Source organism: Budorcas taxicolor, chromosome 13 (genome assembly GCF_023091745.1).
Source record: "Budorcas taxicolor isolate Tak-1 chromosome 13, Takin1.1, whole genome shotgun sequence".
In the NCBI taxonomy this organism is placed as follows: domain Eukaryota; kingdom Metazoa; phylum Chordata; class Mammalia; order Artiodactyla; family Bovidae; genus Budorcas; species Budorcas taxicolor.
The window spans coordinates 10575718-10600888 of record NC_068922.1 but is presented as its reverse complement, the minus strand read 5'-3'; the positions used below and the strand labels follow the sequence as shown (position 1 = coordinate 10600888).

The 25171-nt window shown below is 46.2% G+C and overlaps 1 protein-coding gene across 3 annotated transcripts in view; it reads left to right on the top strand.

The window, feature by feature from the left end:
- Positions 1 to 12432: 12432 nt before the first annotated feature.
- KIF16B (kinesin family member 16B) overlaps positions 12433 to 25171 on the top strand; it is a 294681-nt gene continuing 281942 nt past the window's right edge. For all 3 annotated transcript variants that reach the window (XM_052650604.1, XM_052650603.1, XM_052650602.1), the window contains exon 1: positions 12433 to 12531. In XM_052650604.1, the coding sequence (XP_052506564.1) occupies positions 12485 to 12531 (47 nt within the window). In that variant the 5' untranslated portion in view covers positions 12433 to 12484. The remainder of the gene's footprint in view (positions 12532 to 25171) is intronic.

The following is a 25171-nucleotide window of genomic DNA, read 5'->3' as shown; positions in this document are numbered from 1 at the left end:
GACCCCATGAATCGCAGCACGCCAGGCCTCCCTGTCCATCACCAACTCCCAGAGTTCACTCAGACTCACATCCATCAAGTCTGTGATGCCATCCAGCCATCTCATCCTCTGTCGTCCCCTTCTCCTCCTGCCCCCAATCCCTCCCAGCATCAGAGTCTTTTCCAATGAGTCAACTCTTCGCATGAGGTGGCCAAAGTACTGGAGTTTCAGCTTCAGCGTCAGTTCTTCCAGTGAACACCCAGGATTGATCTCTTTTAGGATGGACTGGTTGGATCTCCTTGCAGTCCAAGGGACTCACAAGAGTCTTCTCTAACACCACACTTCAAAAGCATCAATTCTTCGGCACTCAGCCTTCTTCACAGTCCAACTCTCACATCCATACATGACCACTGGAAAAACCATTGCCTTGACTAGACAGACCTTTGTTGGCAAAGTAATGTCTCTGCTTTTCAATATGCTATCTAGGTTGGTCATAATTTTTCTTCCAAGGAGTAAGCATCTTTTAATTTCATGGTTGCAGTCATCATCTGCAGTGATTTTGGAGCCCCCAAAAATAAAGTCTGACACTGTTTCCACTGTTTCCCCACCTATTTCCCATGAAGTGATGGGACTGGATGCCATGATCTTCATTTTCTGAATGTTGAGCTTTAAGCCAACTTTTTCACTCTCCACTTTCACTTTCATCACGAGGCTTTTTAGTTCCTCTTCACTTTCTGCCATAAGGGTGGTGTCATCTGCATATCTGAGGTTATTAATATTTATCCTGGCAATCTTGATTCCAGCTTGTGCTTCTTCCAGCCCAGTGTTTCTCGTGATGTACTCTGCATAGAAGTTAAATAAGCAGGGTGACAATATACAGCCTTGACGTACTCCTTTTCCTATTTGGAACCAGTCTGTTGTTTCATATCCAGTTCTAACTGAAGCTTCTTGACCTGCATATAGGTTTCTCAAGAGGCAGGTCAGGTGGTCTGGTATTCCCATCTCTTTCAGAATTTTCCACAGTTTATTGTGATACACAGTCAAAGGCTTTGGCATAGTTAATAAAGCAGAAATCGATGTATTTCTGGAACTCTCTTGCTTTTTCCATGATCCAGCGGATGTTGGCAATTTGATATCTGGTTCCTCTGCCTTTTCTAAAACCAGCTTGAACATCTGGAAGTTCGCGGGGGAAGACTAGGGACCATAAAATTCAAAGGGAGAGCTGGAGCCAGAAGAGGAGAGGAGACAGCATTCCTGCTGGGCACACAGGATGTGGTGCAAATAGACAGTGTGTTCAGACAGCATCCGTTCTATGAATTGGCTTCATTGATAAGTTCACTGAGCGGGGGTGATCAGTGGGGAAAGGGGTGTCTGTGGTTATGTTTCCTGTTTCAGCCTTGATCTTCTCACATGTAATATACAAAATGACCCTAAACACTTTCAGCTTCAAACAGTAACTCCGGAGACCCCTGATTGGGGTCCCAGCTCAGAGGTTTGTTTGTTTTTTTATGTTGCTCATATTTCTATATGATTAACAAGGATATTAACAAGGACTTTAACATGGACATCACCAGATGGTCAATACCGAAATGAGATTGTTTATATTCTTTGCAGCCAAAGATGGAAAAGCTCCATACAGTCAGCAAAAACAAGACTGGGAGCTGACTGTGGCTCAGATCATGAACTCCTTATTGCCAAATTCAGACTTAAATTGATGAAAGTAGGGAAAACCACTAGACCATTCAGGTATGACCTAAATCAAATCCCTTAACGATTATACAGTGGAAATGACAAATAGATTCAAGGGATTAGATCTGATAAACAGAGTGCCTGAAGAACTACGGACAGAAGTTTGTGACATTGTACAGCGGGCAGTGATCAAGACCATCCCCAAGTTAAAGAAAGGCAAAAAGATTGTTTGAGGAGGCCTTACAAATAGCTGAGAAAAGAAAAGAAGTGAAAGCCAAAGAAGAAAAGGAAAGATATACCCATTTGAATGCAGAGTTCCAAAGAATAGCAAGGAGAGATAAGAAAGCCTTCCTCAGTGATCCATGCAAAGAAATAGAGGAAAACAACAAAATGGGAAAGTCTAGAGACCTCTTCAAGAAAATTAGAGATATCAAGGAAATAATTCATTCAAAGATGGGCACAATAAAGGACAGAAATGGTATGCACCTAACCCTGCTTATTTAACTTTTATGCCAAGTACATCATGAGAAACGCTGGACTGGAAGAAACACAAGCTGGAATTAAGATTGCCGGGAGAAATATCAATAACCTCAATATGCAGATGACACCACTCTTATGGCAGAAAGTGAAGAGGAACTAAAAAGCTTTCTTGATGAAAGTGAAAGTGGAGAGTGAAAAAGTTGGCTTAAAGCTCAACATTCAGATAATGAAGATCATGGCATCTGGTCCCATCACTTCATGGGAAATAGGTGGGGAAACAGTGGAAACAGTGTCAGACTTTATTTTTGGGGGCTCCAAAATCACTGCAGATGGTGACTGCAATCATGAAATTAAAAGATGCTTACTCCTTGGAAGAAAAGTTATGACCAACCTAGATAGCATATTGAAAAGCAGAGACATTACTTTGCCAACAAAGGTCTGTCTAGTCAAGGCGATGGTTTTTCCAGTGGTCATGTATGGATGTGAGAGTTGGACTGTGAAGAAAGCTGAGTGCCAAAGAATTGATGCTTTTGAACTGTGGTATTGGAGAAGACTCTTGTGAGTCCCTTGGACTGCAAGGAGATCCAACCAGTCCATCCTAAAAGAGATCAGTCCTGGCTGGTCATTGGAAGGACTGATGCTAAAGTCCTGAAACTCCAGTACTTTGGCCACCTCATGCAAAGAGTTGACTCATTGGAAAAGACTCTGATGCTGGGAGGGATTGAGGGCAGGAGGAGAAGGGGACGACAGAGGATGAAATGGCTGGAAGGCATCACCAACTCGATGGACATGAGTTTGAGTGAACTCTGGGAGTTGGTGATGGACAGGGAGCCCTGGAGTGCTGCGATTCATGGGGTCGCAAAGAGTGGAACGCGACTGAACTGAACTGAACAGAAGCAGGAGATATTAAGAAGAGGTCGCAAGAATACACAGAAGAACTATACCAAACCCAGATAATCACAAAGGTGTGATCACCAACCTAGAGCCCGACATCCTGGAATGTGAAGTCAAGTGGTCCTTAGGAAGCATCACTACAAACAAAGCTAGTGGAGGTGATGAAATTCCAGTTGAGCTATTTCAAATCCTAAAAGATGATGCTGTGGAAGTGTGGCCAGCAAATTTGGAAAACTCAGCAGTGGCCATAGGGCTGAAAAAGGTCTGTTTTCATTCCAATCCCAAAGAAAGGCAATGCCAAAGAATGTTCAAACTACCACACAATTGCACTCATCTCACACGCTAGTAAAGAAATGCTCAAAATTCTCCAAGCCAGGCTTCAAGAGTACATCATGAACTGTGAATTTCCAAATGTTCAAGCTGGATTTAGAAAATGCAGAGGAACCAGAGATCAAATTGCCCACATCTGTTGAATCATCGAAAAAGCAAGAGAGTTCCAGAGAAATATCTACTTCTGCTTTATTGACTACGCCAAAGCCTTTGACTGTGTGGGCCACAACAAACTCTGGAAAATTCTTAAAGAGATGGGCATACCAGACCACCTGACCTGCCTCTTGCGAAATCTATATGCAGGTCAGGAAGCAACGGTTAGAACCAGACATGGAGCAACAGACTGGTTCTAAATAGGGAAAGGAATATGTCAAGCCTGTGTATTTCCACACTGCTTATTTAACCTACATGCATGAGAAATGCTGGACTGGATGAAGCACAAATTGGAATCAAGATTGCCGGGAGAAATATCAATAACCTCAGATATGGAGATGACACCACCCTTATGGCAGAAAGTGAAGAAGAATTAAAAAGCCTCTTGATGAAAGTGAGAGAAGAGAGTGAAAAAGTTGGCTTAAAACTCAACATTCAGAAAATGAAGATCATGGTGTCCGGTCCCACCACTTTATGACAAGCAGATGGGGAAACAGTGGAAACAGTGATAGACTTTAGTTTTAGGGGCTCCAAAATCACTGCAGATGGTGACTGCAGCCATGAAATTAAAAGACGCTTGCTCCTTGGAAGAAAAGTTGTGATCAACCTAGACAGCATATTGAAAAGCAGAGACATTACTTTGCCGACTAAGGTCCATCTAGTCAAGGCTATGGTTTTCCTGTGGTCATGTATGGATGTGAGAGTTGGACTATAAAGAAGGCTGAGTGCCGAAGAATTGATGCTTTTGAACTGTGGTGTTGGAGAAGACTCTTGAGAGTTCCTTGGACTGCAAGGAGATCCAACCTCTCCATCCTAAAGGAAATCAGAATAGTCATTGGAAGGACTGATGTTGAAGCTGAAACTCCAATACTCTGGCCACCTGATTCGAAGAACTGACTCACTGGAAAAGACCCGGATGCTGGGAAAGATTGAATGCAGGAGGAGAAGGGGACGACAGAAGATGAGATGGTTGGATGGCATCACCAATGCAATGGACATGAGTTTGAGTAAATTCTGGGAGTTGGCGATGGACAGGCAGGCCTGGTGTGCCTGGTGGACTGCAGCAAAGAGTCAGACTGGACTGAGGGACTGAACTGAACTGAACTGAGCAATGCTCCTGAATTATCCCATTTATCCAAAACCTTTCTCATTAGATAAGATAGGATGTATTTGGGGGCAAGCAATAACATACAGATCCCCTAAGTCAAAGCTGTGGTTTTTCCAATAGTCCTATACGGAGGGGAGCGTTGAACCATAACGATGGCTGAGTGCTGAAGAATTAAAAGTCCCTTGGACTGCAAAGAGATCAAACCAATCAATCCTAAAGGAAATCAACCCTGAATATTCTTTGAAAGGACTGAAGCTGAAGCTCCAATACATTGGCCACCTCATGTGAAGAGCTGAGTCATTGGAAAAGACCCTGATGCTGGGAAAAACTGAGGGCAGGAGGAGAAGGAGGCAACAGAGGATGAGATGGTTGGATGGCATCACTGACTCAATGGATATGAGTTAGAGCAGAGTCTGGGAGATCCGGAAGGACAGGGAAGCCTGTTGGGCTACAATCCATGGAGTCACAGAGTCAGACATGACTTAGTGACCGAATAACAACACCACCCTAAACCAAATGGCTTAAATGACCACCACTGGTTTATTGTTCATGAGTCCTGTCAGGGTGGGAAAAAAAGAGCTTCCTTTACCTTCTTGAGCTGATTACCTGGGTGTACAAAGTAAACTGGCAAAACAGTTTAACAGAACAAAGTGTTCTTTTCACCATCCAGTCTCAATTAAAGTTAAGGTTCAGTTATGTTAAAGGTAAGGTTAGATTAATGTTAGGTTAAGGTTAGCTCTGATTAGACTGAGAAGAAAGGTTTAGTTTTTATCTGCATGGAAGGCATCACTGAAAAGAAGTGAAAAAACCCAAAGCAATTAGGCATTGGAATTTATTATTTTAACAAAAGGCAATACATTGTGGAGAAGTGACTACAAAAAGGAAAAGGGTTCTCATCTCCTAGTGGCTATAAGGACTGGATGGTTGTAAATCATGGGAAAGTAAGTATGTGGGGGAAACAAATGGGAGATCAAAGTTAGCTTAGTAAGGTTTGTTGCCTTTCTACTCTAGTAAGAAGGCATGTTCTTTTGGTATGGGGGAGGGAAGGAGGACCAGCTTCACCAAGGAAATTTCTGTCCTGCTTTTTGGAAGATGGGGGAGGACAAAGAGCTCTTCCTGTGTTGGCTTATTTTTAATTGCCTTCAGATTTAAGATAATTCTTATGCCAAGCTGCATATTTTGGCATCCTGATCCCCGTCCATCTACAGGTCGGCTTGCTGGTTCTGGTGGTCTGGACAGGCTCTGTCATTCTGGGCTGCTCTCGTACATCACTGACCAGCTCATGACATAGCTGGGGCTGGCTGCTGCAAGGGGTCCCACTCCCACGTCTGGGGGTTGGGTGGCTACTGATGGTGGCACTGGGTTTGAGCGGTCATGCCATCATTCAGCAGGCTAGCCTGAGCTTGCTTGCTTCACATGACTGTGGTAGGGTCCCTGGAGTAAGAGTGAAGCACAGGAAACCTTTCAAAGCTTATGCTGCAAGGTTAATTCTGCTGCATTCAGTGGGCCAAAGCAAGTAACCAGGCCCACCATGCAAACAGGTGGAGAAACAGACTCCTTTCCCTGTTTGAGTGCTGCAAAGTGACACTACCAGTCCAGGGCTGTGGGGCGTGGGGAGTGTGAGAAAGTCTCACTGTCTTTATCTTTTTAATATGTATTATTTGGCTGTGGCTGGTCTTCACTGCAGCAGAGGAGAGCTCATCGCCAGGTGTGGGATCTTGGTTTGGCCTGGGGGACCTTGAGTTGTGGCATGTGGGATCCAGTTCCCGTCTAGAGATACTTCCCTGCAATCAGTTCAGTTCAGTGCAGTCGCTCAGTCGTGTCCGACTCTTTGTGACCCCATGAATTGCAGCATGCCAGGCCTCCCTGTCCATCACCAACTCCTGGAGTTCACTCAGACTCATGTCCATCGAGTCAGTGATGCCATCCAGCCATCTCATCCTGGGTCGTCCCCTTCTCCTCCTGCCCCCAATCCCTCCCAGCATCAGAGTTTTTTCCAATGAGTCACCTCTTCACATGAGGTGGCCAAAGTACTGGAGTTACAGCTTTAGCATCATTCCTTCCAAAGAAATCCCAGGGTTGATCTCCTTCAGAATGGACTGGTTGGATCTCCTTGCAATCCAAGGGACTCTCAAGAGTCTTCTCCAACACCACAGTTCAAACATATCAATTCTTTGGTGCTCAGCCTTCTTCACAGTCCAACTCTCACATCCATACATGACCACAGGAAAAACCATAGCCTTGACTAGATGGACCTTAGTCGGCAAAGTAATGTCTCTGCTGTTGAATATACTATCTAGGTTGGTCATAACTTTCCTTCCAAGGAGTAAGCGTCTTTTAATTTCATGGCTGCAGTCACCATCTGCAGTGATTTTGGAGCCCAAAAAAATGAAGTCTGACACTGTTTCCACTGTTTCCCCATCTATTTCCCACGAAGTGATGGGACCGGATGCTATGATCTTCGTTTTCTGAATGTTGAGCTTTAAGCCAACATTTTCACTCTCCTCTTTCACTTTCATCAAGAGGCTTTTTAGCTCCTCTTCACTTCCCTGCATTGGGAGTGTGGAATCTTAACCACTGGACCACCAGGGACGTGCCCTGTATCACTATCTTTAAACCTCAACACTATGCCCTAGGTAAGAGGCTTTCCTTCCTCACTATCTCTGGGGCAGAGAGAAAGGAAGGAAGAAAAGTTGCTCAGTCATGTCCAACTCTTTGTGACCCCGTGGACTACACAGTCCGTGGAATTCTCCAGGCCAGAATCCTGGAGTGGGTAGCCTTTCCCTTCTCCAGAGGATCTTCCCAACCCAGGGATTGAACTCAGGTCTCCTGCATTGCAGGCAGATTCTTTATCAGCTGAGCTACCACGGAAGCCCATTTCTGGGGCAGGACCCTTCCTTTCCTGTCTCTGAATATTTGTTCAAGGTATTTCCTCTACCTCAGAGGTCATCTCCTCATCCATCTTTAGGCTCAAATGCTGTCTGTCCTGCCAGACTTGTCTCTGCAACCAATTCATCCATGAAACTTTTCTTTACCCCTCCAACTCAATGTGGTTTCTCACTCTGAAGAAGTTGAAATGCTTCCAGACTCTACAAAGTCCATCGATTCTGAACTCTTTTCGACAACAGGTCTAGTTATACACAATTGAAAACAATCTTTTTTCTATCTTAGTGTATAAAATGACTGTGATTTAGGGTGATAGCTTCTATTAAATTGAATCTCTGTGATTCCTTCATTCCCTTCTGCAGAAAATTGCCATTCATAGCTACCTGCCTATAGCTTGCCAACAAAATTATTATGTATGACTTTCAAGATTATCTTTACTGTTACTTTGGTGCTCAGGCTTCACTTTCAGGTCCCCAAGTACATTTTCTCAAATGATGGTTGCTTTTAATGTTTAGTATTTTAGGAGATTCTAAATTCACTTTAAAATTTTGTGACTTAGAACATGAAAATCTTCCATGTTTGGATTTGATATCTATGATTTCTGTCTCTAATACAATTATGTATTTGTTTGAGAACCTGAAGAATACTTACTTTAGTTTTTTGGCTCACTGCATACCTCCTAAATCCAACTTAAGTCCCATGATGGACACCCATATGAAGATACTAAGTGTGCTGTGTGATATAATGCTTAAAGTCAGTACCTGCAAAGAGAAAAACAGATGGGTTTCTGAGATGTCAGTTGTATTCTATGTTCCAATTGAAGTGTGCCCGTCTGCTGTTTGTCAAGCTTTTGAAAAAGTCACACTGGTGAGAGAGTAAATCAACTTTGTTCCTTAGAGACTAGAGGAAAAATACATAACTGTACATATAGCAGATAGGAGTGTGTGTGTTTTTTTTTCTGATAATGGTATTTCAAGATGATTCAAATATTTTGCAGTGGAGTAAACATTTCAATGCAATCTCACTTTGAAATGAAGAAGGTAAGTCTCAGGGAGTTTACATGAGTCACAACTATTTGGCAGTACTGAGACTGTGAAACATTAGAGGGGAAAAAAAAGAATACAACAATAAATGAAGACCCAAACAGGCTACATCAAAACAAGCAAACAAAAGCAAACCATACATACACACACGTGGCTTTAAGGGTGATGGGTCAATATTCCATTCTTCTTTGATAGCATTCGGGGTTTTATTGTTTTACAATTTTATCTATTTATTTTTGGCTGTGCTGGGCCTTTGTTGCTTTGCCCAGGCTTTCTCTAGTTGTGGTGCCCAGGCTTGTCATTGCAGTCGCTTGTGGAGCACAGCTCTAGGGCGTACAGGCTTCAGTAGTTGCTGAACGTGGGCTCAACAGTTGCAGTTCCCGTTCTCTAGAGCACAGGCCCAATAGTTGGGGTGCATGGTCTTAGTGGCTCTGCGACACATTGACTCTTCCCCCACCAGGGATTGAACCAGTGTCTCCTGCATTAGCAGGGGCTTCTTTTACCATTGAGCCACCAGGGAAGCCCCCCCATTCCGGTTTTAACATAGGCCTCAGAAACTTTTCTTCTCTCCATCACCATTCAATTTTTTTTTTTTTTTGAAACTAGAATTGCCCTTCACTCATCCAAATGAAATGAATTTCCAAATTGTAGGTTCTTAAATGCTTTTGTGCTCTGGACCCTTTTGTCTGGTGAAATGTCATTTTCAGAATAACCTTTTTAAATGCATAAAATACACGGGATGGAAAGGAAAATCAATTTTAGTGAAACAGTGAGCAAGATATAAAAAAGATAAATTTGTGATAGACTAACATATGTGGTTATATTAAATAACAAGATGTAGTGTCATTCTAATGAGGACCATAATTTCAATGTAACAGCGACTTTTAACAATTTGAGAAAGCTGCAACAATTAAAATTGAACAGGAAAATTTCTAGAGGTGTCAAAATCTCTGGTATTACTAAAGTGAATATATTTTATTTAGAGGCTATAACAGATATTTACACCCCACCCTGCCCAGCCCCGCCAACCCTCCCACCCCTCAATCCAAGTTCAGGGACCTTCTGGTAGATTTGTAATTTTGGTGGCTCTCATGAGTACCTACTCCTGGTGGGTGACGCCCTCCACACGGATGCTGGACTTGCTGCCTTTGACCAATTCGGGAAATCGGCAAACTGACCTACAAGAGTCACCGGGTGTGCCATCCTGAAAGGCTCCCTCGCCCAACTAAGAAACCTCGGCTAACTTTTCGAGGCTAAGAAAGAGAAAAAAGCACAGGATTCCCAGTAATCCCAATTGAGCCCAGCCTCCAGCCCCGGGCCCCATAAATTAGGCCAGGTGAGACCAGCTGCACCCACAGAGTTTGCTGGAAAAGCAGCATCTCAGGTTTCACACCAGAGCTGTCCAATCAGAATCTGCCAGTTCACGTTTCCCCAGGTGACTTGTATAAGCGGTTTTGTTTGCAAAGTATTCCAGGAACGTGCTGTTTACTTTTGACAAGTAGCGCCACCTCCTTATCTTGTTCGTCTTCCCTTTCAGAGACTTCTTTCACTCTGAGTTAAGAAATGTTCTCCAGCCAAGTCTCTGTCCCATCCTGCCCAGCGTGAGTCGAAGACTTACAGCCTCACATTCAAAAGCTCCAGGAGTGCTGGGTGAGGCCAAAGTGTCTGCGGGGCTGTTTCGGTCTGTTTCGTCAAATGGCAAAGTCACGAAGGGATAGAGGGCTTAGAGGCAAGACCAGGGTGTTGGAAATGAATGAATGAACAAAACCTTCCGAAGAGCCAACCAGTGAAGCCCTAGACACAGAAAACAGCTTTTAACCCTGAACTCCTCCTGCAAGCTTGTGTAATTTGTTGTCTTTAAGAATTGGGCTGGCTTTGTCGGCTCTAGGCCACTCGTGTGTTCTGTGCACTGAAGCCCCCGACCTTAATAGAGTGGTCGTTAGCAGGCGCCGCGGCGGCTCACGCAAACGTTGGGCCGCGCCCCCCGGGAAGGCGGCCCGCGCGCAGTTTGTCCCCGCGCAGCTCCCATATAAGGCGGGCTCCGCCCCTGCCCGGGCATCCCCCGCGTCGCGCGAACTTCTTCGCGTAGTCTTTACCCCACCCACCGCTACCGCGCATGCCCGGTCCGCTCCGGGCTCTAGCGCGCCTAGTTTCTCCGCCTCTTGATGGTCGAATCCGCACCCAGCTCTGCGCTCCCCAAGGGAAAAAGCCATGGGTCTCCGGGCTCTAGGAACTCGCAGGGTGCTGATTCCCGGCCAGCGTCAGGGCTCTAGGGGAACTGACGCGACCATTCCTTGTTTAAGTGGGTCACGTGTTTGCAGGCATCAACTCAAAGCGTGAACCAACAACCAAGAGTTTTTCCTGATTTGTAGATAAAGCAAGAGCCTTACAGGCGCCCAGTAATGCAGACTGGGCCACCCAAAGCTAATGTTGGAGCCGAAGCTGAAACCCAGGAACCCAGCCTCCACTTCTTGCGGCCCCCATCATAGCTGGGCTTGTGGAGGAGCAGTGCCCCCCTCCCCAGCTCTCAGGGTGCCCTGGGGGTGTGAAACACCGGCAAGGAGATGAGGGCAGAGCATCCTTTTGTGGCTCCATTTGGAACGTGGGGGCACACTGGCTGTTGAGTATGGGCACTGCCTTGTGTGGATTTTGCTGCCTGCCCCCACCCCCTTTCAGCTGTGAGACCGGAGGCAGGAAGGGTGGGGTCGTGGGGCTGGGATGGGTGGGCTGAGTGGCCCAGAGTGGGGCAGCGGAGGAAGGCAGAATGGATGTCTTGGTTAATGTGGCCTGTGGCTCATAGGTGGGCCCCTGGGTGTGTGTGAACCAATGCCCCAAAGAGTGCATGCTTGAGGGACTGACTGAATGAATGAATGAATGTGCATTCTTCGGGAGAGGGGAGCAGACGGAGCAGGGATAGGACCTCGGACTTCACTTCTCCGAGACCCTAAGCCCCAGGAGAGTCGTTCCCACCCCTAATTCCTTGAAGATGGAACTGTAACGTTCCATCTGAGCAGAGGGCAGCCGCTCAGTCGCTAAGTCCTGTTGGACGCTTTGGGACCTCATGGACTGTAGTCCACCGGTTCCTCTGTCCTTGGAATTCTCCAGGCAAGAATACTGGAGCGAGTTGCCATTTCTTTCTCTAGAGAATCTTCCCGATCCAGGGATGGAACCCCCGTCTCCTGCACTGCAGGGAGCTTCTTTACCACTCAGTCACCTGAGAAGCCCAAACTGTAACATATGTGCAAAAAAAGTCCAATTAAGATCTGATTTCAGACAATAGAGCCATTCTTGCCGTACGCTTTTTATTTTCATTTCTTCGTATCCCTGAGTTGAGGGGTCCAGAACAGCTCAGACAGCTTCAGAGTAGCAGAGAGGACCTGAGGAGTGGCCCACTACCAAGCTGTGATAATCTCTGTGCTCCGGTTTTAAATTGGATGAGTTAACTCCTTCCCGGTGTCCTAAAGCCAGGTCCTTGGTTAGGGCTGAAAAACCGTTTTTGGTAATTTGACCTCAGGATTGTGGTCAAATTCTTGAGCTGGCCCTAAATTGCTGCGAACTCCTCTTCTTCTGCCTCCTGCCAGTTTTTTCAAGGGATGAGGTTGGGTTTTAGGCTTTCTTGAAATCGCCCGGTCCCCAGCGGCGCTGAGGCTCGAACTACCTGATTTCTTGACCTCGGAACCGGCTCCCGGGCACCCTGGCTCCGCCCCTGCGCGCCGCCCGGGCGCCGCCGAAGCGCGGAGCGCGGATCACGCGGGCCGGAGCCGCTCTGGGCATGCTCAGAGGCGGGGCCGGAGGGCGGCCGCTGCCGCGGAGTCCGGCCCGAGCGCAGGGGCGAGGGCCGGGGAAGGGGGCGGGAGCCGCGGGCAGTGTCTCGGGAGTCGCGGGCTGCGGCGGGCGCACGCGGGCCGGGCCGGGATGAGCGATGGCCTCGGTCAAGGTGGCCGTGAGGGTCCGGCCCATGAATCGCAGGTGAGTACAGGGGTTGGGGCGCAGGTGGCCCCCGCGCTCTTCCCCACCCGGAGGGAGCTGGTGTCCAGCTCCCCTCCAGAGCCGTCCTGGACTTGGGGTCCAGAGCCGGTCCCCGGCGCCCCGGGCCCGGTGGTGACCTCTGGGGGCCTGGGGCAACTTGAAGCTTTGCTCTCGCTTTTACACTGCTCGGGAGGAGACTCAGGGGGTAAAGAGTTTAAGGCGCCATGGAGAAGATTCCTGTCAACTCTTCCCGGTCCCGAGAATTTGAGGAAGTTTGCTCCCTCCCCGTTTAAAAAGCATCAAGGGATCACTTTCCTGAAGGTGTAAATTCACGAGCATGAGTACGGGGCACCAGAGCTGTGAGGCAGAGTCCCGTCAATTGTGCCAACTCAGAAGTTCTCTCACTATTATCGGTGTAACTTTTTAATTTCTTAATAAGAGATGATTATGATTGATTATGATTCACCAAACGTGAACCTTGACTTCTTCTGATCCGTAGTTTCGCTGTCCTTAACTTCAGGTTAAAGAGTGGATGGGAAAACTTTAAGTTTTGCTTCCTGGGAGAAAAAAATTCAAGGACCCTTAAGTACACGTGTTTGAAATATGCTGATGTTAATAGGGAGGTGGTTATAATTTAATCTTGAATGTTTCTACTAAGTGATGCTTTTCAGAATGATTTGACTCTGCATTCTCTGAAGAATAATCTGTTCTTCCTTTTCAGTGACTATAATCACTGGCTTTAGAATAGTTACTTTTTAAATTGGTTTAACTTTAAAGAATGAAGTGGATCTAAACGGGATATGTCCTTCCCAGTTGATAGGAGCAGTTCACACAAGGCCATTTGTTTTTATTGGCTTCTCAAGCAAGTTGAACATACCATATGGCCTTTGCTACTTTTCTTGTGTTGACTTTGGAGGTCATTGTTTGTTAGTTCTGACAGCTGATTGAGGCATCAGAGGATTATAAAATCAAGAGATTGCTGGAACCTTCTTTGATTCACCTGAATCTGTTTTTCTGTTGGCAGATAGGGAGTCGTTATTCTGATTTGTAGCTTTTGGAAACCAATGCTTTTGTGATTTTTAAGTTATTTCTAAAGCTTTTTAGGGAATAAGTTGGACTTTTGGGTAAGTCAGATATATACATTTCTATGTGTATTCAGTCCTACAAAACAAATGGGCCCCATTTAGATGTTTTTAAAATATTGTTCTTTATTTTGGATTTACATATACAACATATGAAAGTTCTTTTCCTTCTTTGAACTAAAGAAGCTTTGGAGCACATGCTACAAGATTGTATTGAGTAACTAGAAAGCATTTATTAAGTGCCTGCCAATGCTGGAGACCTGTGTTTGATCCCTTGGTCAGGAAGATACCCTGGAGAAGGAAATGGCAACCCACTCTGGTATTCTTGCCTGGGAAATCCCATGGACAGAGGAGCCTGGCGGGCTACAGTTCGGACACGAGTGAGTGAGCACAAGGAAGCAGAAATCTGGCTACAGGTGGGGATGGGAAGGCTGGAAAGATCCATGGAGACAGTTTGTTGGCAGAATTGACAGGAATTGGTAGTTCATTGGGTGGGAAGGTGGGGAGACGGGAAGAACAGTCACTAACTGAGGTTTGATGCTTAAGAACGTGGGAGAGGTTTGGGGAAGGTGTGTTTTCTTGGGTTGGTGAGTTTCAGGAGATGCAGTAAATGTCAGATACAAGCACAGTGTCCCACTAGAATGAGTGCTTCCCCAAGTGTTGACGAGTCTGAAGTGTCGGAAGGACATCCATTTCTTTGCTGGTGTTGAGGAGACTGGAAGAAAACACGAGTCTCAGGTGATCTGAGGATTGGCATTTGGAAATTTTTAGCACATGGATGACAGTTTAAGAATGTTACAGTGAGGTGTTGATTTCTCAGGAGGAGAAATTAAAAAAAAAAAACATTTTGTTTATTTATTTATTTGGCTGTGCTGGGTCTTAGTTTTGGCATGTAGGATCTAGTTTGCGGGATCTAGTATCCTGATACCCTGACCCAGAGATTGGACCAAGGCCCCCTGCACTGGGAGCATGGAATCCTAGCCACAGGACCACCACGGAAATTCCTGGAAACCTTATTTTTCTGTGTAGAGCACAGATATACAGTAGATTAAAAAAGAAGACTGTTTACCATCAGAAGAAGAGGGAGTCAGGCTGGGCGCTGGGATATGCTTCTCTGTAGGTTCCAGGGAGGTGATTGGCCTGCAGGCGTGGAGGAGAACCAGCACAGCACATGGTCATGAAGGGAAGGGAGAAGGGGCTCCCGGAAGAGATGGTGGTTGCTGGTGTCTGGTATTGCCAAGGGAGAAGGCAGTGGCACCCCACTCCAGTACTCTTGCCTGAGAAATCCCATGGACGGAGGAGCCTCATAGGCCTCATAGGGTCGCTAAGAGTCGGACATGACTGAGCGACTTCACTTTCACTTTTCACTTTCATGCATTGGAGAAGGAAATGGCAACCCACTCCAGTGTTCTTGCCTGGAGAAGCCCAGGGACAGAGGAGCCTGGTGGGCTGCCATCTGTGGGGTCGCACAGAGTCGGACACGACTGACGTGACTTAGCAGCAGCAGCAGCAGCAGCAGGTATTGCCAAGATGGTGCTCTGCTGATGCCAGTACGTCTTTGGTCTTGGAGATGAGTTTTGATAACCTTCCAGAGAGCAATTTCAAGGAGAGAAAGTGTTCCGGAAGTTGGCAGTGAAGTGGAAAGAGGTATACTAATGGCCAACCAGAAATGCTTGACTTAACTCATAAGGAAAGAGTTGCAGGTTATAATATTTGTAAGAAACCATTTTTCACCAATGAGATTGGTGAATATTAGCTGAACTTCGAGTGCTGGTGATGGGATCATAAAGGGTCAACACCTTTGAAACTTCCGTGTTGGGAAATTTGACAGTAGCTGTCAAGATATGAAATTTAAAAACTCTTTGGTTGAGAAATTTCATTTCTAAGATTTTGTTTTATAGATTGTATTCCTGTCTACCAAGATGTATGTATAGGGATACTTCTGCATCATTCTTTGTATAACAACAACAAAAAAATCATAAATGAGCTAAATGTACAGTAATGGGGGAATTTTAAAATTGTGGCCAAGTCATTTGGCAGAGTACAATACTTACAAAAGACTCTTAGGATCTTTGTCTTAAAAAGAGTTCCAAGATAGAGAATTAAGTAAGAAAAGCAAGATACTCACAGATGCATACACTGTTGTAGAGTTGTGTGAATGTTAAAAATGTTAAAAATGCACACACACGGCCGTATCTGTATAGAGTGATTCACAAGAAGCCTGACAGCTAACTCCGGGGAGGAGGGCTGATGAAAAGTGTATTAGGCCGGGATAGAAGACGTTTTTTTCCTTTTACTGTTTGAGTTTTTACTTTGCTCTTGGTAGTTTTATAATTAATAATTCAAAACTTGCTTATGTAATTTTAAAGAGTCATCCAAGAAGTCATTGGTGCCACAGAAAGAACTTTTAGCTCGTTGTCCAGGAGGTTTGAAGGAACTTGTGAAAAGAATTTTCCCCCAGTTTGATTGAAATGTGATTCACATATTTGTAAGTGTCAGATATACAGCCTAATAACTTGGCTTGTATACGGTGTGAAATAATTACCACAATAAGGTTAGTTAACATCCATCATCTCATATTGTTCCAAAAAAAAGAAAAAAATGTTTTTTTCCCTTGTGATGAAAACTCTTAGGATTTACTCTCAAAACAGCTTTCAAATACCTTCCAGAGGTATTAACAGTGGTCATCATGTTGTACATTATATCCCCAGGACTTATTTATCTTATAACTGAAAGTGTGTGACTTTTGACGCCCATCATCCAGTCCTCCTGTTCCCTATCCCTTGCCTCTGCTGCTGCTGCTGCTAAGACGCGTCAGTCGTGTCCGACCCTGTGCAACCCCAGAGACGGCAGCCCACCAGGCTCCCCGGTCCCCGGGACTTTCCAGGCAAGAACACTGGAGTGGGTTGCCATTTCCTTCTCCAATGCATGAAAGTGAAAAGTGAAAGTGAAGTCGCTCAGTCGTGTCCAACTTCCAGTGACCCCATTGACTGCAGCCTACCAGGCTCCTCTGTCCATGGGATAACCACAAATCGAATTCCTTTGACCTAGTTGTTTGTTGCTGTTTTTTTTTTTTTTTTTGATTCCACATGTAAGGGCCATCTATACAGTAGTTCTCTTTCTCTGACTACTTTCACTTGGCATAATGCCCTCAAGATTCATCTATGTTGTTACAGATGGTAGGATTTCCTTCTTCTTTTTCATGGCTGGGTAATATTCACATATTCATATTTATGTGTGTGTGTGGGTCCTGTCTTCTTTATCCATTCACCTGTTGATGGATCCTTAAGTTGTTCCCTGTCTTGGCTTTTGCAAATAAGGGTACAGGCCCTGAAGGCAGGCAAACAGGAAGCAGCCAGTAGGAAGGAGAGGCCTGGGGTGATAAGGCAGTTGGGTTGCATCCTGTTGAAGGATGGGGCAAGGGGGTGAGATACTGACTCTAAGCCAGGAGGCTGTGTGGTCACCAGTCCTCTGGAGAGGCGCCCAGTGCTTGATTAAGGACAAAATATGATGCGTTCCCTTTTAGTAATTGTCCAGGAGGAGGAAACTTCTTCCCCTCCCTCTTGCTGAGTTCTTGTGGCTGGTCTAATAATGAAATTGACAGAAGGTTAACAGGCAGAAAAGAAACAAACTTGTAAGGAATTGACAGGTGAAAGAACCTTAGGTTTTGTGTGCCCAATTAGTGGGGAATCTAAACAGGGTTTGAGCTTGGGGTGGTTGTTTCATTGCTAAGTGGCATCTCGCTCTTTGTGACCCCATGGATTGTAGCCCACCAGGGCCCTTTGTGGAGAATCGCAGGGACAGGCGAGCCTGGTGGGCTGCCATCTGTGGGGTCGCACAGAGTCGGACACGATTGAAGTGACTTAGCAGCAGCAGCAGCAGCAGCAGGGCCCTTTGTCCATGGGGTTTCCCAGGCAAGAATACTGAAGTGGATTGCCATTTCCTTCTCCGGGGGATCTTCTTGACCCAGCCATTGAACCCGCGCCTCCTATATTGACTGAGCCCCCAGGGAAGCCCCTTGGGGTAGCACACTGAAGAAGAACAAGGTCCGGAATCCCCGTCTTTGGCAGTAGTTGGGGGGGTCCTTCCTCCTCCACAGGCAGGGGGTCTGCCTTTCACGTGGAGATTGGTGTCCTGCTTTCAGGGAGACAGAGAGGAGGGCCAGAGTGTCCCTCATAGATTGACCGTTTCTTAAGTAACTTTAATTTAAAACAATCAATGTGCCATGGAGGTGAATTTTGGGGTGGCCCACCCTGAACCCCAGCACTACCTTGTGGCTTTTGGTTATGTGGCAGTAGTAGTAGTTTGAAATTTGAAAAAGCCATTACATTCCATCACTAACAGCCCCTCCCTTTATTGAGAGTTTTCTCTGGACCAGTGGTGCAGAACCTCATTTAATCTTTCTCGTAATATTAGCAGGTAGAGGCTGTGATTATCATGCCGTTTTCCAGACTGAGGAAGATAGTTAGCTTGTCCAAAAGTCAGTTTCCTAGACAGTCACAGCTATGCTTTATAACATGAATGAAATGTCAGCAGATACTCCATTCATAATTTTTATGGGCAAAAGCTTACTATTTATGTACTGTCTCTGCCTTTTTCTTGGTGATTTCTTCCCCTGGTCTTGTTTTGTTCTGGAAACACTAGGTGATTCTTCCGGGTTATCCATCCTATCTAGTTGATCTATTGGGGTTACATTTTCGGGGTCTGAGGGCACACGGCCTGGGTTCCAGTCTTAGCTGTTATTTACCAGCTGGGTACCTTTGAACAAGAGACTTAATTGTCTTAAGCCCCAATTTTTACATCTGCAAAATGGTGATGATAATTATATATGCCTTATAAAATCTTTTGTGAGACAAGGTCTTTTCCACATACTTTTTACTATGACTCACAATAAGAAACACATTTAAAATGGAAGCCCTGTAGATATGTAAAAGATACATGAAGTGTTACATGCAGTTCACTCATAGTTTCAATTTTATCCTATTCTATTCTGTCTCATTTAAAAATTTTCTCTTAAAATTAAAAAAAAATTAATTTCTTGGCCACATCTTGGGACATGTGGGATCCTAGGTCCCTGACCAGGGATCACACCCACAGCGCCAGCAATGGAAGCCCGGAGTCTCAACTACTGGACCACTAGGGAAATCCCCCCACATGTGTATTTTTAGGTCTAGTAAATCCACTTTAAGATCTACTGATGAGTTGCAGTTGGCAGTGTGAAGAACACTCATGAGGTTCAGAAGAGATACATGCATGGGGCAAAGCTCCTGACGTGGTGCCTGGCATATAGCATGGGCTCTGTGAAGACTGCTGCTGCTGCTAAGTCGCTTCAGTCACGTCCGACTCTGTGCGACCCCATAGACGGCAGCCCACCAGGCTCCCCCGTCCCTGGGATTCTCCAGGCAAGAAGACTGGAGTGGGTTGCCATTTCCTTCTCCAGTGCGTGATAGTGAAAAGTGAAAGTGAAGTCACTCAGTCGGGTCTGACTCTTTGAGACCCCACGGACTGCAGCCCACCAGGCTCCTCCGCCCATGGGATTTTCCAGGCAAGAGTGCTGGAGTGGGGTGCCATGGCTGCTGTTATTACTCTTACTTTTAGAATTTCACAATCGCACCTTTATGCAATAACTTGTGTCTTAAAAATGTTCTCCCCCCAAATTTTTTTTTGTTCAGTGCTGGCCACAGACCAGATGTGTTTTCTGGTCTGACAAGGCAGGTCCACCCCACACCTTCTCTCCATGACAGTTCTCAGCCTCTCTTCCCGATTAGCCTCTAGAATCTGCTGTCATGTCTGTCCAGTTAAAAGGGAAAGAAAAAAATGCCAGTGGTTGTCTGACTGGGGTTGCTGTCATTAGGCTCTGCTGAAGTCTTCCCGTTGGAGGGCAGGCGTGGCGGGGAAGATGGGTCTGCGGAGGCCTCTGCGATCTGTTTCGGCACCAGGCTCTGGTGGCCGTGTCCGCTGAGCCGCTGCCTCGCCTTGCACCAGGCATGTGCTCACTTCTTCACCTTGGGGACTTCCTTTTCCCCTCCCACCAACTCACTGACAGAGGCTTTTCACCCCCTTTTGACAGAGGGGAAATGGAACGGCCCCCCCAGATAATGAATCGGGCTGAGCTGGCTCCGCCTCCCTCCGGAGCCCTCTCCCCGGGGACTTGTTGTCCTGGGCTCGCTGATGGCAGAGCTGTTGGCCTCGGGGGATGGCTGGGCTGCTGGCGGAGAAGTCAGGGCCACAGCCACGCACGCTGGCAGCAACAGAATCTGCCTGTGGTTGTCAGGGGACCTCAGGGTGCTGGAGGCTGGAGGCAGAGGTCTCGTGGCTCCCCAGGGTCCCTTCGATGAGTGGGTGGAGACTCAGTTGAGCCCTGAAGACGGGGTGTCAGCGACCACCATTTAGAGGGGATCTGTGAAGTGCTTGACTGATGCCCTTTGAAAGGGCACCGTCCCTCCATTCTGCAGATGAGGAGCAAGGCTCAGAGAGCCTGCCTGAGGTCACACAGCTCGGTCATGGTGGAGAATGGGTTTCCCCCCCATAGTACAGAAGGCTCAGATGAGGACAGGTGGGGATGCCTGGCAGATGGCACTAAATACAGTTACTGGGGATCTTAGACAAACTGGAGATTTTGGTGAGGATTGGTTGAGGGGTTGGTAGGCAGGGTGTTCTGAGGACATTTCTTTGTTCAGCTTGGGAGTTGGGGCTTATTATAGTCCTGTCTTGTGCTGGCTAGCGTCTTAGCCCTTGGCTGCATGCAGCTACTTGTATCAGTATTAAATAGGATGTAAAATGTAGTTTCTTGGCTGTACAAGCCACATTTCAAGTGCTCAGTATCTACATGTGGAACAGGGCACGTCCGTCCTCGTGGAAGGTTCCGTCGGACAGGAAGGCTGGGCTGGGCTGGGCTTGAGCCCCAGTTCTCCCGCTTCCTCGCTCTGGGTCTCGGCGCTCTACTCAGGTGTTCTGTGCTTCCGTTTCTTCGCCTGTAAGGTGGAGATTGTCGCAGGAGCTCCCTCGTGGGGCTGAGATGGCTTTTGAATGAAGTAACCTTTGCTAACAGTATCAGGCCTCAGAGTAAGGGCTCTGTAAATATTGGTTGCTCTTTTTAGGCGCTGAGAGCTGCTGATGGCTTTTCAGAAGTTTCGTCCAATGGCAGTGTAGAGAAACACTACTGCGACCAGCTCCAGCAACAGTGAGCATTGGTTGACTGTTTCCCAGGGGTGATGCTCAGTGCCTTTAAGGCACCATTATCCCACTGGCTTCGCTACCACATTCTGGACTGCAAGGCCCCGAGGCCTCAGCTCTCTGTGCAGCAGGCCGACTTTCAGGGAACTGGAGTGCGACTGAGAGGGCTGCGACCCTGGATGAGGCTGGAGTTCTGAGTAATAGGAAAGGGCATGAGATCGAAACTTATGAATAGGACCCTGAAAAAACTTTCACAGTATTGTTTTGATTGTGAAAATACTGTGTGCTTATGAAAAACGTGTGCGAAAAGTGTACCCAAGAAATCAAATCGAAAATTGATCGTAATTTCATGATCCAGAGATGATCCAAATTTGGTTCAGGTGCATTTGAATCCGGTCTTTTTTTTTTTTTCCCTGATTGTGTAGCAATGTAATGTATAGCTGTTTTATATCCTGTGTTTGGCATTTGCAAGAAACATCTTGAAGACCAGTCAGTAGGGCGTAGAGGGGGGAAGAGCCAGATGACTGAGTGGCTTGGGGCCCTGTTAAGTGGAGGCATGACTTTTCCCAAGGTTAGGATGTGGGCTGAGCAGGTCGGAGTAAAGGGCCACCGTGGTGAACTGAGTTGGCTTAGGATGCTAGTGGGGGATCCAGGCAGGAGGCACTCGGGTGGGTAGCTCTGGGGTCCCCGGGAGACTCCCTGGGGAGTGCTGTGCTGGCGCTGACCCAGACTCATGAAGTCTGGGGCAGATGGAGGCTTTTTCCTTTCTTTTAGGAAAGGCTTGACTTCCTCCGCTTTCAGGGGAGTGGACTTGACAAGTAACGTGAAGCAAATGACTGGCGATGCTTTTTCATACACAAAATTTAAGACTGTCTTAATATGTTTGATGCACTTGCACATGTGAGTTCCAGAAGTTTGAAATAATGTTAAGTGACTTGAGTATTTAGTAAGTGAAATTTGATATTAAACTTGGCTTTATTTTATTCATGGCATCTGTGTGTGTGTGTGTGTGTGTGTTTGTGTCAGAGGTTATTTTGAAATGTCCAGTGGTGCAATGTAGAGAGAGCACTTTGGTCTAAAGCTGATTTAGCCTACACAGTCTTGTTTTATGATTAATTTTCTAAATCATTTCAATAGCTTTTTCTGTTTTTTGTGGATCCTGGAATTGGGACGCAATCTTGCTAAGGCCTGTCTTGTGGGAGGAAATATGTTATACTTCTGGCCTGGGGCCGATGTGACAACGCCCCAGCACCTCCACCCCCTCCCCAGGGCAGGGCCTCCCTCTGTTCTCGATGGCCTGGATTGCCTTCTGTCTTGCTGCAGTGACAGACACCAGTCCTCCAAAACCCCTCACGGAAAGGTAGTCCTTTTCCCCTTGGGTTCAGCCCAGTGACTCTCATCAGGCACAGGGGAGGGACAGCCAGAGGGGCCTGGGTGCATCCCTTCACTTCCTCCGACTCTGCGTTGAGCTTGTGTTTCCTGCTCTGTTCTTTTACAAGTATATTCATTCATTGTTGCTGCCCAGGGGAAGGGAAGGAACTGTTCTGTGACCAGCAGTCCACTCACAGACACGTGGAGCAAACGTCAACACAGAATTTAAAGTCAGTTGAGAAAGTGCTTTCACTTTAATAGTGTTGATAAGTGATTTTTGTCGCCAGTTACTGTCTCTAGGCTTTCACTCACTAGGAACTCTGCTAAATCCTTTGCCATCATTATCTAATTTAATTCTTGACAACAGTCCACAGCAGTGAATATTTTTTAGCTCCACTTTCTAGATGAGGAAACTGGGGATTAGAGAAAGGTCAGGTCCTGGCTCAAATACCACTTCTTCCGAGGAGTCTTTATCATTCTGCATCGGTCATCTGGCTTCATGGCATTTACCGTGATTGAGCTTTGTGTGTGTGCATGTGAAAGGATTTTTGTTTGGTTTGTTTATCATCTCTCTCCTTCTTGCACGTAAACTCCAGGAAAGCCGGTAACATTGTCAGGTTTGTTCGTGGCTGTTTTCCCAGGGCCCAGAACGGTACCTGGCAGGGATGGGCACCCAGAATGTACTTGCTGCATCAGTGACTGTCACCTCCTCCCCAGTCTCTCAGTTCGTGGATGCATACAAGGAATCAGCATCCTTGGGATGCCTCGCATTGCTCCCTGTGAGTGCAGGGGAATCTTGATGATCTTCCTGTCAGATGTTAGGGGATGGGGAGGTAGGAGCAGGCCAAGGAAGGGCCTCGGTAAGGACGGCTTTGGGCTTTCCCTGTGTATGAAGTTCAAAAAGTGAAACTGAAAGTGTTAGCCACTCAGTTGAGCTTGACTCATTGTGACCCCATGGACTGTTGCCTGCTAGGCTCCTCCGTCCATGGGATTCTCCAGGCAAGAATCCTGGAGTAGGTAGTCCTTCCCTTCTCCAGGGGATCTTCCCAACCCAGGGACTGAGCTCTGCCCTCCCACATTGCAGACAGATCCTTTACCCATCTGACCCCCCAGGGAAGCCCGTGTATTAAGTTAATTACACACAATTCATATAAAATTTGTGTTATGTTTATCTCTTAAGGTTAGAGGATTGGTGGTAAAACACTATTTTTCAGTGATATGTGGTTTATGGGACAGAACACTCTTGTTCCTTTGGAATAAGTGTGTTTTAACTTGAAATAGTTATACAGTAAAGTTCCCATATATGCTTCCCCCAGCTTCCTCTGAATCAGCATTGTAAGTAACCACGGTGCAGTTGTTAGGACCATGGTATTAACAAGGGCAACCCTGGTAACTGGACATGGTTTTCCCACTAACATCCTTCTTCTGTTTCGGGATCCAGTGCAGGATCCCACATGCTGTTTAGTTGCCTTGTCTCCTTAAACTCCTCTGGTCAGTGGCAGTTCCTGAGACTCCAGAGACTGCCAGCGAGTTATCTAGTAGCTGCTGCTGTTCACTTGCTCAGTCGTGTCTGACTTTTTGTGACCCCATGGACTGTAGCATGCCAGGCTCCCCTGTTCTTCACTGTCTTGGAGCTTGCCCAAACTCATGTGCATTGAGTCAGTGATGCCATCCAACCATCTCATCCTCTGTCACCCCCTTCTGCTCCTGTCCTCAGTCTTTCCCAGAATCAGGGTCTTTTCCAGTGAGTCAGTTCTTCGCATCAGGTGGCTAAAGTATTGGAGTTTCAGCATCAGTCCTTCCAATGAGTATTCAGGGTTGATTTCCTTTAAGATTGACTGGTTTGATCTCCTAGGAGATCAGCCTTCTTTATGGTCCAACCCTCTATATCTGTACATGACTACTGGAAAAACCATAGCATTGACTAAACGGACCTTTGTCGGCAAAGTGGTGTCTTTGCTTTTTAATATGCTGTTCAGGTTTGTCACAACTTTTCTTCCAAGAAGCAAGCGTCTTTTAATTCCATGGCTGCCGGCACTGTCCTCAGTGATTTTGGAGCCCATGAAAATAAAGTCTGCCACTGCTTCCACTTTTCTCCCATCTCTATGCCAGGAAGTGATGGGACTGGATGCCATGATCTTCATTTTCTGAATGTTGAGTTTTAAGCCAGTTTTTTCACCTTCATCAAGAGGCTTTCTTGTTCTTTTTCGATTTCTGCCATTAGGATGGTATCATCTGCATATCTGAAATTATTGACTTTTCTCCTGGCAGTCTTGATTCCAGTTTGTGCTTCATCTAGCCTGGTATTTCTCATGATGTACTCTGCATGTGAGTTAAATAAGCGGGGTGACAGTATACAGCTTTGATGTACTCCTTTCTCAGTTTTGAACCAGTGTATTGTTCCATGTCCGGTTCTGACTGTTGCTTCTTGACCTGCATACAGGTTTCTCAGGAGGCAGGTATGGTGGTCTGGTATTCCCATTTCTTTAAGAATTTTCTATAGTTTGTTGTGATCCAGTCAAAGGCTTCAGTGTAATCAAGCAGAAGTAGATGTTTTCTGGAATTCCGTTGTTTTTTTCTATGATCCAACCGATGTTTGATCTCTGGTTCCTCTGTCTTTTCTAAATCCAACTTGTATATATGGGAGTTCTCAGTTCATGGAGTGTTGAAGCCCAGCTTGAAGGATTTTGAGCATTATCTTGCTAGTATGTGAAAGGAGTGCAATTGTGAGGTAGTTTGATCATTCTTTGGCATTGCCCTTCTTTGGGATTGGAATGTTAACTAACCTTTTCTAGTCCTGTGGCCATTGCCGAGTTTTCCAAATTTGCTGGCATATTGAGTGCAGCACTTAAACAGCATCATCTTTTAGGATTTGAAATAGTTCAGCTGGAATTCTATCACCTCCACTAGCTTTGTTCTTAATGTCCCTCAGCGTGAGTTTCTCTGACATTTTGTCATGACTAAAGTGAAGTTATTCGGTTCTGGCATATGGAGAATTTGTAGAATGCCAC